Below are 12,356 nucleotides of genomic sequence, written 5' to 3' on the forward strand. Positions count from 1 at the left end.
CATTCTCTGAGAAACATTTTTATTATCGTCACATGCCATCATCAAGTATCATTGTTAATGCCTGATAAAAGAAAAATTGCATTACATTAGCACAAACTTTTAGATCCTGTTGAACACATCCATTTAAGCCGCAGACTGCCAAACGTCACGCCGGTAGATGCAAGGCGTTTGCTTTCCAAGTCAAATACCAATTGAATTTTAAGCCCGGTCAGTCAGTACAGCAATAAGGGCTTCAGAAAGCCCAGGATGGTTTTCCTCATTCAGCAACGGGCATGAAAGCTTACGGCACACTGCTTTTTCCTCACTGACAGTGCTGATGAAAATATAACAAAGAGGCTGAAATGGCCACAGGGATTTCAACCCCGAACCTCCCAAATTACTGCTTAGATAACTTCTACTTCCTAAAAAAAATGCTGCTGAATGATCGACAGGTTAATACTGTTTCAGGTTGATATCAAGACTGAAAGCTGCTGCTGCAACAAGTGATTTCTTGATTATAGCAACAGCCCTTCATTATACTTGTGCTGGGGAAGAGGTCTGTCAGTCCCTCTGTTAATAAAATATAGACATCCCTTTTCAGAAGAGCTGAAAAGTTGGATGTGAAATTGACTCCAGGTTGCATCTGGGTAGGCCAAATTTCCATTTTTTTGTCAGTAGAAATAGTTACACATTTCTGAGCAACAGCACTTTTTTTTTTTTTTTTTTTTTTTAAAGAAGTTAACCAGCTCTGTAAGCTTATGTGCAGGCTAGGGTCAAATGCAAGATATGCAGATCCAGAGGCAACACAGTATTCAAGGAGCTTCTTAGTTCTCAGCCTTTCTGTGGCTTTATCCTTACTTTGGCATACCCACTTCAGTTAACTATTTCAAGCCTGCTGCCCTTTCTCACCCATCACCTATTTGAAGCCCTTCTGTCTTCTGGTATTATGGACATATTCCTTCTTCTGCAGAGAGAGAAGGAATAAGAGTGACATGCACCCTTCCAAGAGAGGGCATGAAGGCTGAGCCACAGAATTCAAATTCTGTTATTGTTTGTGACAAGGTTACACAAGCTCCCTGACTGCATCCTCATCCCTTGCTTTGGGAATATGGAGCCATGAAGGAGGGAGCTAAGGATAATGCTGCTTTTGCCAGGTTTGCAGCTGTAACTGCACGACACTTGCAAGGACCAAGGCACCCTCAAAGTAAAATTTGAAGTGTTACATGTTTTTGTTCCTCTACATGATGGGTGGTTATGGTCAAAGTAGTTTCAGACAAAACTGGCAAAAGGTTAAGAATTCAGAACTAAGGCTTCCTTTAATTAAAAGGACCATTATTCATGGGCCCTTACAAGTCAACAGGCATTTGCCCAGCCCTTTGTTTTCAGAAAATTCCGAGTAATAACCTTCTCCACTGAATTTCTTGGCTTCTCTCATTTTCTGTCATATCCTGTACATTTAATATGCTTATAATATTGTGGTTTCCTTTGTGTTGGTTAAACACTATGTATTTGACTATAAATGACAAACCCAGGGGGGGGGAAATGCCCAAGATAATGAAAACCTGCTTTTACTGTAGGAAAATCGATTAAATTATATATTTCCTCAGGTTTTTTTCACCTTAATTTTATCAGGTTCAAGCTTCAGTGGGTTCAAAGGATTTTTTGTTTGGTTCTAGCTATTGTTTATATCACAAGTCTGGGTAGCAAATCTAAAAGGCTTGCTCCAGTAATGTATACACAGTTCTAGGAGTGTTTAAAGGCTATCGAATTGGTTGCCAGATTTATTGGATACCGCGATTCTGCCTGTGACAAAGGAAGAGAGCGAGTGTATCTCTGGGAGTTCGCTGTAGTGACTATTTTTCTCACGTTGCAAAATGGAAGAACGGTCTCTTACACAAGCATGTAGCAGGTAAACCTATTTCTTCAGCTTAAAACAGGAAGAGTTGCATTATCACTTATTGTCTAAAGCGAACACTGAGGTAATACTTCAGCAGATGGATTATCACAATACTCTCTTTCCTTTGTTATATACTAACGTCTCCCCCCCTACAAAGCCACTTGGTGCTTTTTTTTTTCCCTTTGAATTCAGCAAATTAAACTGAACTGTGTCCATGCATTAAATGGATGGAAATGGAAGCTGGCCTCTTGGGTCAGTTGACCCCAGTTCTAATAAAGCAATCCATTGAGACTTTGAACATTTGATTTAATGTGTATGAAAAGAGAAGAACAGATAAAGCTAAAAATGTTTTTATTAACCTTTCACAGCTCTACTGAAAACCGTCAGCATGCACCACTAAACTGTGAAATAGTGTCTGCATGATATCCATTGTGCCAAATTGCTCCTTATCTTTCGGAATGAAGTAATAACTATTATATTCTATTTACTCATATGGAAATATTAGCCTAAAAACTTTTTCTCTCCCCATAATCTTTAGCATGTCTATATCTACTGCCATGAAAGACATTTTGGCAACTCATTATTCTACTGGCCTTAAACACATCAAACAGCAGCACATAAACACTGAGTGGATACTAGAGACTAAGAGTATTGTAGGAAAGAACATGTTAGTCTTTACCTTGTAATAATTACAAAATTTAATTAGGATTTTCTTTTTCCTTTGGCTGGGGTTTATCTTTCAGATAAAGAGTAATGGTAGAGAGTTTAATTATGGCAGAGCTAATCGTGTAGTAATACTATCTGCATTATGTTTGGCATTAATAAACACAGTTACTTACTACACTCCTTATACTTATTAGAGAAAGGAATGTGAATAATAGTCTAAACTGACGGCTCGCATATTAAAGTCTACGTCCACAGTTAGGCAGTGCTTCCTTATGCACATATACGCATCTGTTCCTCAATAAAAAAACATTGGAAGAGCTTTTTAACTGCAGGGAGAGCATGTCCGACTGAAGTTAATTAAAATTTTGCCTGACATATCAACAGGGCCAGGAATTCGCCTTTGTTGTAAATCAGTGGCAGCACCCCCAATTGCAAAGGGTATGTGAAATCCAAACAATGCCAGGTAAGGATGTGGCCTGTTTTGTTAGGAAGCAGTTTATCTGCACAGGACACAGTCCCTCCCTCTATGGGAACACTCACCTCGCACAGTGAGGGTAGCAGAGGCTTCCACTTTTCCAACTCGATTCTCAGCAATGCATGTGTAGGTTCCTTCATCTGTGCTCATGGCCTTCTTAATGCGCAAAGTGTAGTCATCTTTGATGTCATACCTGCGTTACAGAAAAAGAATGAAAACTCTTTCTGTAGACACCAGAACTGAACAAAAACTCTCACCTGGAATATGCCAGTCTGAATCTATCTTGGAGCCAACTTTGGAAGATAAATTATTATCTAGCATTAGATAATTCTACCAAGCATTAATCTTCATGACATTTTTATTGCACTCTGCATTAGTTAGAAACTTTACATAAAATTAGTATTGCTATGTTCGCTCAGTATTAGGGCTTTATTAATAATATCATTCACTTTGTCCTTGATCTAGAGCAGTAAGATAAAATTAAGCTATCAGACATCAGTTATCAATACATGACAGCTCAGGTTTATCACGCCTTTAACTATGTGAGCTACACATTTTACCTTTTGCTGATTTGGAAATTTCCCTTTATATAGAGTTTTTTTCAACAGCAGCAGCCCCTTAGGGGAAACATGAGCATGTTGGTAGGATCTGACACTAGACGATTGCAAACAATAAAAAATATATTTAAGCTCAGGAAGGTGACATTTATTGAAGAGGCACATTAAAGAAGATTTATCAATTTCACAGAAATACCGCAAAATGATTCATTAAAGGTGGACAATAAGATTTTCTCTTTCTTAAAAGAAATTAGAAACAATTCAGTTATGCTTGGTCTGTTTCCTTTTTTCTACTGTTGCAATAATTCTAAAGCTATGAGGATGTATAAAACTTGAAATAATGCAAAGTACTTCAGCATTCAGTGAACATTCGTTCTCAAGGCATTTAGAGTGCTTACAGCTAGAAAAGTATTTTCATTTAAATTGTTATTATCCTGCAGAAGTCATGCTTAGCAAACTATTTTAGGCTCTGATCCAAAGCTCATTAAAGTCAACAGGGGACTTTATCTTGTATGAAATGTCTTTGGTTCCCAAACAAGGAAAACCCTGGTTCTCAGTATGGATACTTTACTCTTGAAGTACTCTCTTTTACAATTTTCTAGAGCTAACAAGCCCATGATACCTTAAGTCACCTTGAATCTAGAGTTAGCTTCCAACTCTCATGTATCAGACAGCGAAATAGGAACACAAAACTTAAGAAAGATCAAGACTTCAGGAGACATCAATACTCTTTCTCACTGTATACACACTTATGACATAACTTCAGAAAAACTTGTTTACCTTCTTTTTGTTATACAGTAAAGACCTTGTAAACTTGTTCAGCAAACACACAGAAATCATATGGAAGAGCATCCTTAAATGTTTGATGAATAAGAATGTAATGCAATTAGTTACAGGAATGTTGTGAGACTCTATGAGTATGCCATATGCAGTTGAGGCACATTCTTGACTGCTCACAAATTATGTCATTTTGCATGCTGTGCTGCACTAGTCAATGGCAAACAGAAATCACTGTTTTCATAAGAGCGAAAAGGCAAATTGTCTCCCTTTAAAACTGCAATAATATGACAAAAGTATCCCACAACGATGGAGCGGTTATTTGTCTTTGGTGACCACAGAGATGCAGACAAGAGAAAACGCTTATTTTCTTGACATGAGGCCAGCCCTAGGGAACTAAAAATATAAAGTTGTAGTCAGCTCCTGTAAGATGAGAAAACTAAGATGAGTTGTAATATAAATGTGAGTTCGATAGAAGAATCCTAGTTGCCACCTTTACGCTGGGCAACTATTAACCATTTATTTAATTGTTTGCTTGCTTGCTTGCTTTCTCCCCAGACAAATAACAACCCTGTGGTTGACTTACCGCTGCCGAGATAAAAAACAGACAGGCAGCAGGAGCGTATGTGACAGAGTGGCTGCTTGAACTGGGACGCAGGCAGCCTGGGACGGGGCCCTCCGGCCTGCTCTGGGCTGCAGCTGACTCGCTCTTCTTCATCTCACCGATGCGCTGGTGCCGGCATGCCAGCCAGCTGCCTTGGAGGCTTCGGCAGTCTTTATGCTCGCAGCTGCCAATCATGCAAATTGTGCAAAGGCTGCTGGGGGAACGAGCCAGCTGCACGGCATGCCAGGACGCAGCGCAGGGGTACAGCCACCGTCTCCCACTTGGGTCGTGAAACGGAGGGTGGCGTAAACATATCACTGTCATGGCCCAGTTATCAATTACTTCAAGGAGAGGTCTGGCTCTCCCGGTCTGCTTCTCCAACAGGGCCATACTGGATTTTTGGACCACCCTGACAGAACGGGCCACCTAGCAATTAGATTCATACATAGATGGACCCAAGAGACTTTATAACCATCTGCTGTCCTGTAGTATTGATACACTGCCCCTCAGTCATCTGTTCCAGCCACGTTGTCCCCAGAAGTCACCACGGTTCAGTGAAGAGCTTTGACTGATGAAGCAGGCAGGAAGGAAGAGGGAAGAAAACTGGCTTTTAGCCTGAGCCACAGCAGCACAAGGAGCTTGTGCGAGAAAGGGACCGTGAAGTAACAAGGAGTGAAGCCTCAATATGTTTTCAGTTCCTCAAGCATCCTCCTGCTCAGTCTCAAATGGTGTCTTGTCTCATCTCCGTCCCAGAGCCTCATATTCCCATAGCAAGATTTTTCCACCTGAGTTTCTGGAGAAATCGACTCTCACCTGGATTAGAGCTACGGAACACTTGAGAATCAGGATCAGGGCCTCTCTAACTGCTAATACCAATCACAGAGAGAGGTCTTCATACTCCTGAATTGACGATGCAACGGTGGAAAACCAGTGTGTACTGGTTAAGTTGGTGCACTAGGAAGGCAACGCCTTCAAAATATGTGCAGTGTCAAGAAACACCTTCTGACATATTGCCCAAATATCGCTGACTCCTAGCCAATTAATGCCAACATTCAGCTTAAAACAGGGCGTCAGACATCAGTTTTACATGTTTATGGCCATCTAATTGATTTTAAGTACTTCTCTTTGTGAAACATTTGGAGGTGTTTTCCAAAGGTTAAACCTTTCAGTTCAACTTAGACTTCAGCCATCAGACTGAGCTGGGAGAGGTCTTTAAAACAGCTAGTCAGCCCCTGCCTAGATATAAACCAGCCACTTTTGGGCAACATGTTACATAATTTCTGTTCTACAAGTAATAGAGCAGGTCTGCCTTTAATTAAATGAGAAGGAAGGGGGGGTGCGGGGGCAGGGGACTGGAAAGGAAGAAAGAAACAGAGAAACAACAAGCAGATGAGAAAACACTGCTGGTGAGGAAATTCTAATAGAAATTGGGTGATTTTGAGTGAAATCTGGCAGTCTCTGGCACATATGAATGCATTCATTGTTGCTAGTTTTGATTAATGACAGTTGTACAATAGTGTGCTGACAGTCACTGCCATACAGACACAATTTTTTTTGATATGAAACACTGCTGAAAATGCAACCCAATCAGATTTGGCCCCTGAACAACATGTGCTATCATCACTGTACCGTGAATTGAGATTGATTGGTAACCAGCTGTGACAAAGTGGGAAAAAGAGCCTTGTCTTTTTCAAGAAAAGAAAAGAAGAAAAATAAAAAACTGGATTGTGTCAAACCCATTACCATCTGCTCAACCAAATAACAAATAAAACAAAACACATTAACTGTTTTTAAGTATCACAAATTAATGTGCTGAGGTTGGATTCATGCATTGGCTTAAGCATCTAAGAATAATCTTGAATTCAACTGTTTTTGTCACAGTTATATTTTTTTCTCCCACATTCAAAAGTTAATCTGTCCATACTCAGCCACAAAACTTCCACGGTTATCAAATTAAAAAAAAGGCAAAAAGAATTTACTGAACTTGAAGAGATTTAGCAATATGCTTTTTTTTGCATTTGATATACATTTTATTGAGTGCTTCACAGAGCCCCTAGATTTCCAGATTTTCAAAAATGTGCATGCAGCTGTGCATAAAAATATATGCACCTCTTTGTCTTGCACAGGTAGCAAAACTGTGTCTGCAGCTGGAGTCATTACATTCCTAGATATCCAGGTAGGCCTAACTGGTAATACAAGGATGCACTTGCTTCAGCAATGTAGTTTAAAGTTCTAAGGATGCATTACTAAATTCAACAAATCCAACTCAAAAAGTCGTATTTCTTGGTAAAGGGAGTTTGTAAGAGAACAAGTCACGTAGTAACTGTTGTGAACTGATGCCACTGGCCTCAAAAAATTTACATCCATTTATACCAGGCACCTATTTTCTTCTAAAATATTACCGTAAATAAATATATATGTATATAATAGAATCTTCTAATGTAGGCTTTGCAGGCTTTCCTGTTTTTTTTTAGAGATGGCACAAAAATGACTTTGCTCTATTTTCTTTTGCCTGTTTGCCAGGCTATTTTGCAAAACACGCACAAAGCTTCAAGATTACTCACAACATCAATGATTAGGAAGCCCAAATAGAGAGATGCTACTGGCCAAAACCAGAGTAAACAGGAGGTAGTTAAGGAGGCTTAAGCTTCTGTCTCCACTTCTCTTTTGTGGTGCTGGCACTTCAGCTCCCAGCATAGTGCCACAGCTTTTTACTGGCTCTTCGACTCTCTGTGCCAGATGGAGGGAGCCAGAGAGAAGCTGCAGTGAGATAGGAAGCGTGAGCTCGTTACCTGCTTCAGCCCTGTGTGATCCAGAAGCGGAACAGAAAGCCTCCACTCCCATCAGTGATGCAGCCACCCCTACTGCCAGCTCCCTTACAAGAAATGTTCTTTTTTCACTTCCATCCCGTGCATTGGTAAGTGCAAGAAGAAAGAAGCACAAACCTATGTGAGCGACAGCTTTCTGAGGGAAAGATAAAGGAGTTTCAGGTTTTCTTTCCCTAGCAAAACCTCAATCAGCGACAGCGAGAGCATGAATATGTATATTTGCGTGCACTGGTCTCAAATTACTCTGCTGTACCCCTGAAATCAAGGCTGCTTGTTGCTGGGTGGCTCTAAGAGCCGGTTATGATAAATTGAGCTACCAGGGAGCTATCCCCAAGGTGCTGACAGGATGGCTGCCACTCACGTCTACGTGTCCAGATTCCTATTTATTCTTTGGCTACGCCTTTCATGCCAGAGAAAGGTATAAGGCAATGTGACATTACCTTGAATTTCTTTGTGTGAGACATATACGCAAGCAGTCATATAGAATGGTGCACTGGCCTCATTTCAACAAAGCAGAAAAAGAGCTAAGTGATACAGGTTACTATTCACTATTTTGTTTTTCTTAAAATACACTGACAGCAGGTTCTGCTTCAGTCCAAAATCTTTTACAGGTTGCGATCAGCAGATTAATTGTGATTTCTTATAGTGAACACTCTCATTTGCAAAAAAATAAAACACAAACTCACATTGCACTGTGCCTTAAACCAAGGCATTCAACAAAAAGGCCTAAATCTCATAAAAGATGTATACAACAGTCACAGTCATCGGGCCAACATTGTGAGACCATACCTATGTCCAAGGAAATGGTGTTTTTGAACTTCTCTGGAAGCATCACACTATGCAGTACTACTCTTACATACAAACACACGTGTGTGACTGCACATAACCAGTACCTCAGAAAATCAGTAGCCATGCTCTCAGGAGAGAACCAAGAAAGAAAATGAGACTGCTTTTTTATTCTCTTTCAAATAATTTGGAAACGAACAAAAGATAAAAACAAAACACATGTTTGGGAATCAGTGACCCAGTAAACTCTATCTAAATTGATGCAGGCTCCATCTTTTACCTCTACATCTCTGTTTGCACAGAGAAGTACTCATAGGGAATTACCACATGATAATTACCCAAAATGGGCTGCTGATTTGATTTTAGTTCCAGACAGAGCTCCACATTTCAAAAACTGGAACGTCGGTGGAAGTATGAGCTAAGAGACCATGTAATGACTTGGCATGGAGACCTATCCTCCTCTCACCAGAAGTAGTCCTTTCCCTCACAGATGAGACACATTTGTCAGGCACTTGGGGAGATTTGTATTATTAATGCCTATGTCATAAATTCACCCATCAGAAAAGCACCCTTGATTCCCAGGGTTATCTGCTCAGCACATGCCACTGAAATCAATTTTAAGGAAAAGAAAAATACTGGGTTTGTTCATTTCTGTTTTTAAAAAATTGAAATGATACTTCAAGGACTGGAACACAGTAAGAAGATCTGAGCCCAGACTGGCATCTTGCACTCACTAAATATGGCTTGATGCATTTTTTGTTAACATGAGCACACAGATTATGGGTAGTTTGAAATAAACAGAATCTGTGTTGGCCTGTCTATTATTATTTGCCTTAAGCATGATGAAAGATTATGATAAACTTGTCAGAGAACTAACTGAAATATTTTCTAATCTGTATTTTGAATCAGTAACCAACCTTGAAGTGGTAATTAAAGATGAAGTAATGCTAATGTTTTAATGAAAGTGCCTTCAACATTACAGTTGAGCCAGAAGTCATCTTATTAAAAAGTACATTTTGCTAATGTTAAGAAATTCTCAACATAGGACTTACCTATGGGAGCTGGAAAGTAGTTCTTAGGGTTAAAAATTTAACCTTGCAGTGTTTTCACTCACTGGTTTTGTTTGTTTGTTTGTTTGTTTGTTTGTTTGTTTTTAACTGTGTGAGATGACAACTTTTGTATCCTCTGCAGGGATGGAATGAGTTAAAGCAGAAGAAATCCCTGCAGGACAGCCATTCCAGCAGCATCAAGGATGCTTGTGGTCAGAGCTCTTGAATCTTACTCCCACTTGAACATAACTACCAGCTTCCCTCTCCCTGCTTTCCCGAGGGATTTACAGAAAAAAAATGCATGCATAGTTAACTATCTTTACTTTTTCATTCTATAATTTTAACTGTCAATAAACTAATAATAGTGAGCTTAAACTGTTTGATATCCTTACACTTTTCAAGAAAGCAGGCTACTTCAATATTCTGAAACTTACAAATGCAATGTATAAACTATGTGATTACTAATCTTTTAGTCAGTATACTCTGCTTTTCTGATACTAAAGAAAGATTCAAGCACTAGAATGAGTATTCTGAGTGAAATTCTACATTAATTTTTCTCGGGTCTCCTTCCTGCAAGACCATTTATTTACCGCAGTCTTCTGTGAGTGGAAAACTCAGAGAAATCCATGTTTGAGGCTACTGCTACTGGCTCTAAATTTTGTTTCAGAACTCCGCTAGCGACTTCATTAATTCTCTGAAATTAAACAATTTTAGGATGTTGAATAGGAGAGAATAAAAATAACACATTCTTTTGTCACAATCCTATCTCGAGTGCACTGCCAGTGATCACTTCGTAGATCACCAATGGTTCACATAACATAAAGAGAAAACATGTAGGCAGGACTGCTTGTTGACACAATTCCTTTATGGTTGCTGTCCATGGAGTTGTAAAGCTATTTTCCCAACCTTGACCCTTATGTAAGCAACCGGAGACTGTTTTCATGCATCCCCAAACAGACCGCCTGAAACAATAGCTCTTCTTCAGCTCTGTGGTGAGAACCGACACTTAACATGAAGCCAATTTAAATGTCAATGCTATTAACTGTTTCTCTGCTGATCAGTCTAGCAGAGCCATGCATCTAACACTTTTGCTCACAGCATTTAATATTTCATACAAATTGAATGGCAGATAACTACTGGGTTAGACTATAGACCTCTGGGGTAACTGCGGGACGATGCATTTACAGGACTTTACTCAATGCTATGCCTTGGGGGATTTAAAATGTCAAAAAATACTCTAATTTACACTTTCACTTGGTCATGTGTTCCTCAGAAAACTGTAAGGAAAATTTTTCCACTTACAAAACAGGAAGGGATCACTGACAGGCAAAATATCAATCAGAGAAGAGGGATACTCAGCCAAAAGAACTACAGGAAGGAGTGCCCCACCAGCACTGGGCTATATCACCTTGATGCTATGTACACAAAAATAAACTGATCCCTGTCTCCTTTTTACCCCTTATCACCTCTCTATCTCTAAATGATATCTCTGGCTTTACAGGAGAAGTTGCCTTAAATGATTCAATGTAACAGCTAAAAAGACGCTTACATTGCACTCTGCTGAAATCTGCCTGTGTTCAGTTCGGCTACTTGGACTCTCTGCAAGTTGCCCTGCAGCTTGCCCTGTGCCAGCCACGTGCTGCATTAAACCCAAAATAACAGCATCCTCTGCAAAACGCTTCTTCTCCCTCCAGAAGTAGGTAAGAATACAAATAGCATATTAAACCTCTGTCTTTCACTGTCGCCTTTTGACAAGCTATTAAGAACATCCAATCTTCTCCCCTATGCTCCTCATAAAGGGACTTAATCTATCTTTGATGCTTTAGCTTAGGGAACAAAAGATGGGCATGCAAATCATACTGGATCTAACCAGAGGTGATGAATAGTACATTTGATACAGCTAATATGAAAAACATCCTTTTTCCCTGACCCTTTATTTAAAACCATTAATTGTTATTAATTGCAACAGAAATTTGCTGATGTAACCAAAGATTATATCCATTACACTACTAAAACATACTCTTTACTCTAATTAATTTTCAATACACATTAGACTGCATTTTGTTACAATCTGCACAGAGATTAACTCGACCAAAGCACACAGCGCTGTAGTGTTATTAAGTCATATTTCATTGAAAGGTCATTCTCCCCTTGGTTGTATCTAGAGGAGGCTGTAGTTAAATACCTCACTACCCCATCCCTAGAATATAAATAGAATTATGTAGCACCGTGTTTATTCTTAAAAATTACTGTCTCTCTGACTTACAGGGCTTTATCATGTGATCATGGAGAAATACAAATGCAGAACATCTCTAGCTATCAGGCCCTTACTGGATCGCCTCTTAAAAAAATCTAACTTTTCTGAGTTTATTGGGATAAGGTTTGCTGTCAGTTACATTTAAATCCCTTTCAAAGTTTTGAACCTTGAAGACAGTAAGATATTTTTAAAATTTCATCATTTACCCTTAGTTTTGAGCTCACAAGAAGCCATGGAGGAAAGCACAAAAATTATAGTACTTACTGAAAATGCACAGCTATCAGAAATGTGACAGACAGTATTTCTGCCCAGGCTATGTGCATGCAATTAATTTTCAGGTACACAGAGTCCAGTTTTAAAAACATAGCAAGACTAACATCTACACAGACTTTTGTTGTTGGAGCTAACACATAACTTCTTCTAAGTTAAGGCTATGCATTAAGGATGCATTTTCCCAAATAATTTTTAATGAATATTCCCA

General features: G+C 39.3%; 1 protein-coding gene across 1 annotated transcript in view; it reads right to left on the minus strand.

The window, feature by feature from the left end:
- The window catches only part of ROBO2 (roundabout guidance receptor 2), a gene marked incomplete at both ends in the record, with an annotated part of 475,695 nt that overhangs the window by 120,580 nt on the left and 342,759 nt on the right, over positions 1-12,356 (minus strand). Inside the window, one exon of the mRNA XM_082489007.1 lies at positions 3,083-3,210. Coding sequence (XP_082345133.1) covers positions 3,083-3,210 — 128 coding nt within the window. The remainder of the gene's footprint in view (positions 1-3,082; positions 3,211-12,356) is intronic.

The sequence above is a fragment of the Vanellus vanellus genome, assembly GCF_965231255.1.
Source record: "Vanellus vanellus genome assembly, chromosome: 1".
In the NCBI taxonomy this organism is placed as follows: Eukaryota; Metazoa; Chordata; class Aves; order Charadriiformes; family Charadriidae; genus Vanellus; species Vanellus vanellus.